General features: G+C 30.2%; 1 protein-coding gene across 1 annotated transcript; it reads right to left on the bottom strand.

Moving 5' to 3' along the window:
- Positions 1 to 295: 295 nt before the first annotated feature.
- LOC145090466 (putative receptor-like protein kinase At5g39000) lies at positions 296 to 3529 on the bottom strand. The gene is made up of 3 exons (XM_079028660.1): positions 2512 to 3529; positions 1909 to 2001; positions 296 to 843 (listed from the first exon to the last, which is right to left on the bottom strand). Exons 1-3 carry the CDS (start codon positions 3430 to 3432, stop codon positions 610 to 612), a joined length of 1248 nt encoding a protein of 415 aa, XP_078884786.1. The 5' UTR covers positions 3433 to 3529; the 3' UTR covers positions 296 to 609.
- Between the last annotated feature and the right edge of the window lie 520 nt (positions 3530 to 4049).

Genomic DNA, 4049 nt, shown 5'->3' with positions numbered 1-4049 from the left:
AAATATATCTGCATAGGTTTGTTTATTTTCCATGATTAATTTGTGTAATTGGAATGGACAAATGTGTCTTCCATCACCTATTAGAATGATACAGACACAAACAATTGTTTTTCTATGCATTGTTTAATTCTTTTGTTCATGTTCGTTTCCAAGAGATATATTTGGTCTTAGTAGTTTTAGTTCACCAAAAATCTGTTGCATTTATAAGTGGCTTCAGTTGGGCAGTCAAAGGGGTACTACAAATCCACAATTGTAGTGAATAACTTCACATTACTAGTTTTACAAACCACAAAAATTTAGAATTCGTGGCATTTTAATCCTTTAACATTATTTTAGCTAAAGATTACAACCATGAAAATTTAGAACTCCTTCTATTAAATCCTCGACATTTCACCCAAACATTACAACAATGAAAATTTACTTAAGTAATTACACTTGATTACGGATCTGGACTTACCAGAGAGGGGTGGGTGGAAATAAAAAAGGGATCACATGACCATCATACAGTGAAATCCACATATCTCAATTCTTCTAGAACGGATGGATTTGTACTTATTTGAAAAGGATTACCAGAGAGAGGCAGATGGAAGACGGCTATACCGGCCAAGATTATCGCTCATGGCCAAAGTCGGATTTAGTTGCCAGAGAAGAAAAAGGAGTGTGAGTGAAAACGAAGGTACATAGAGTTCTAATAAATAATAATAAAAATAATAATAATAGTAATAATAAAAATAAAAACAATAGAATTAATAATATCCTTGTTATTACTAATTGTTTTCTGTCCATTATCAACAAAAATATCAAGATCAGCACGCACGCCATCGATGATAAACAGGTTTCAGCCTACAAAAAGGCAATAAAAACATGAAAAACAATATAACGTTTTTTTGGCTACAAAAGTTTAGAAATTAATGGCTTTTCTAATGTATGATCATAATAGTTGTTTATTATTTTTTATTATTATTATTTTTGTATTTCATGCTTTATTATTATTATTATTATTATAAAACTATGTTATAACCAATGAAGACCATAGTCGGTATATTTAAAATTATTATATAGACAAAAAAGGCAAAATAAAAATGCAACAGATTATCAATTATAAGTAATTATGAATTAATTTATTAAGTGAAATAAACGTAATATTTTAACATAGATTTTGAAATATTTATTTATATACTTCATTGGTAGTTTTATTGGGATACATTAAGATTTAATACAATTATTATAAAAGATAGGTATCATATAGTTTGAAGTTGTTGTTAGGATAAGATTTTTATTTTTATGATTTAAATATTTGTTAAAAAAAAACTAACTGGAAATTGATAAAAGTCATAAAAAAGAATATCACTAGTCAAAGAAACATGTGATATTTTTATGTTTCCTTATTAGAATATGTGGATGTAATTATTATTTATTAATGATAACAATTCATTTATTTTATAAGAAAAAAAAAAGAGAAGCTTTAAACTTTAGTGATTTATGAATACAAATATTTAGAATTCATGCATGGAATGGATTTTGAGATTAAAAAGTCAACAGTTTTTCTAAATCCCGATAACTTTTAATATTGGAGTAACAAGCATATTCAGGTAAATATCATAAGTTCATAACCACTATCAAACTACATTACGGTAAATGTACAACAATTTGATTTTTTTTTTCAGTTAACTTTTTTTTATAAAATGTGTATTAATTAATATATTAAATAATTAAAAATAAAAAAAGTAATTACTTGCAATTTCTTAATTATTTTGTGGGTTTACTTTTAATGATTGCCTTTAACTAGTATGATTAAGAGTGTCTTTAATTTTAGTTTAGTAAAATAAAATATCTTTTTAGCCGAGAAAAATTCTACTATCTCAAGACATAAAGGAATTTCTTGAATTTCAAAAATATTGAACATACATTTTCTGCCGATGTTTTCGCAAGTTTACTTAATATTTGTAGTTTTCTCTTGTGGATTGCAGGTACATTTGGTGCCCATGTTTCTGAAAGTTCCTGAACCATCCAAAAAAAGTTGTAGAGAAGTGTAAGCAGAAACACTAGGGTTGTCAATCGATGACACCTCACGGAAAAATATACGATACAAAACGAAACAAAATTAAGAAGAAATCGAAATTAGAATTCATAATCGTATTAGTGTTCGTGTCAGGTGTAAATAACACGACATCTTGTCGTGTCATGGTCAAAATTTGGCACGATTTAACTTGTGTTTGTCATGTTATATTAGATTAAATATGAATTAAATAAACTAATAATTGTATCATGTGATCTTTATCGTATCGTGTCGTGTTTTAATGGATTCGTCTTTGTGTTAATGAAAATAAACACGACATCTTGTCATGCCATGTCATGTTTGTGTTACATAAAACATCTCGTGTCGTCTCAGACAAAAACACAACACAAATGTCAGATTTTACACCCATAAGAAACACTATATATGAGTACAATCTAGTTGTTTAATTAATTACCATGTATGGAAAAACTTTCACAAAAGAATGAACTTACTTGCAATTCCAAAGCTTTCTCAAGTTTCTCTACCACCAAACCCATCGATGGTCGTTGTTTTCGATCATCCTCCAAGCACTGATATGCAATCTTTGAGACCATATTCAAGGAATCCGAGTCCATTTGTTTCTTTAAATCAAGATCAATTATATCATTGAAATTTCCTTTTTTGTAGCAGGTCTTAGCTAGTTCTGTTAGGAATCGCCGTTCATTATTTACATTCATGAACACCGGCCTCCCACATAGTACTTCAAACAACACCACCCCAAATGAATAAACATCCGATTCTTTTGTCAGAATACCTGTATTTATATAGGCAGGATCACAATAACCATGTGTGCCAGCAAGATTCGTAATGAGATAACTCTCATTTTCATTTGCACGACCTATCTTAGAAAGACCCAGATCTGAAATCATAGCTTTCCAGTTGTGATCTAATAAAATATTCGAACTCTTTATATCCCTGTGGATAACTCTATGATTTTCTGCAACATGGTTATGAAGATAATCCAAACCCCGTGCTGCGTCAATGCATATATTGATTCTTTGCTTCCATGGGACTGGAAACCTGGTATTAGACATACTTAGGTAACAGTCTAGGCTTCCATGCTCTGCATACTCATAAATAAGGATCTTTTCATCAACTTCATCACAGTAACCAAGAAGGGAGACCAGGTTTGGATGTACATAACGGGAGAGTAATTGAATCTCTGTTAAGAACTCCTTAAGACCTTGACCAGAATGGTTGTTTTTTGGTAGTCGCTTCACAGCGACAGAGGTAAGTTTACCGGAAAGTAAGAGTTCTCCTTTATATACATCGCCATATCCACCCTTTCCAATAATGGTTTTGAAGTTTCTAGTGGCTATTTCTATATCTCTAAAGGGTACACAGAGGTGTTGCCACTCTCTAATGAGCGACATTAAAGGAAAAAATGTGGATCTCGAGAGTGAATAGAGAAAGAAATGATTCACAGACAATTTGTGTCAAATGAAGCAACAGGAATGTTGAATGATGAAACCAGGCTGTATTAATGAAAAAGGAAAAGTGAAAAGTCTGTCTTCCCCATTGTTTTTGTTATTTAAATTTGTTAGAATGTTCATCAAGCGTAGACTTTCTTTTTTAATTAATAAATCCAAAGTAAACCATGTTGTTACTTTTCATTGGTCATGCCAATATATGATGGCGACTGCGTTTGTTGGAAACTGTCAACAAAATTCACCAACACTTGGAAGCCAAAAAAATAATATAAACTGATCAAGTTGACTGACTAAACAACCCATCAAAACCAGAAACCTTCAAACGGAAACCTCCTAACACTTTTGTGAAGTAGTCAAACTTGCGATTGTTTTCATTAAATCTTTTAAGAAAACATCAAACTATTCATAATTAGGAGTTGTTTTGGTTTAGCCGTTTAGATTTAATTTAGTTTTTTTTTTTTTTTTTTTTTTTTTTAAATTTTGGTTTTTTAAATCCTAAAGGATTTTGATTCCATTTGTTTGATTAAGATTTTGTCTTAATTCTTGGGTATTATTATTTG

Source organism: Lactuca serriola, chromosome 2 (assembly GCF_051521515.1).
Source record: "Lactuca serriola cultivar US96UC23 chromosome 2, Lser_US96UC23_V15, whole genome shotgun sequence".
NCBI lineage: Eukaryota > Viridiplantae > Streptophyta > Magnoliopsida > Asterales > Asteraceae > Lactuca > Lactuca serriola.
The sequence above is the reverse complement of the archived record's forward strand: the minus strand, read 5'-3'. Positions and strand labels throughout refer to the sequence as shown.

Bases quoted from the DNA above. Each gene is read 5' to 3' on its own strand.
- LOC145090466 (XM_079028660.1), bottom strand. From the start codon at position 3,432: ATGTCGCTCATTAGAGAGTGGCAACACCTCTGTGTACCCTTTAGAGAT. The intron at 2,002-2,511 runs GTAAGTTCATTC...TGGATGGTTCAG, and splicing joins AGAAAGCTTTGGAATTGCAA to GAACTTTCAGAAACATGGGC. The intron at 844-1,908 runs GTATGTTCAATA...GCCTTTTTGTAG, and splicing joins CGAAAACATCGGCAGAAAAT to GCTGAAACCTGTTTATCATC.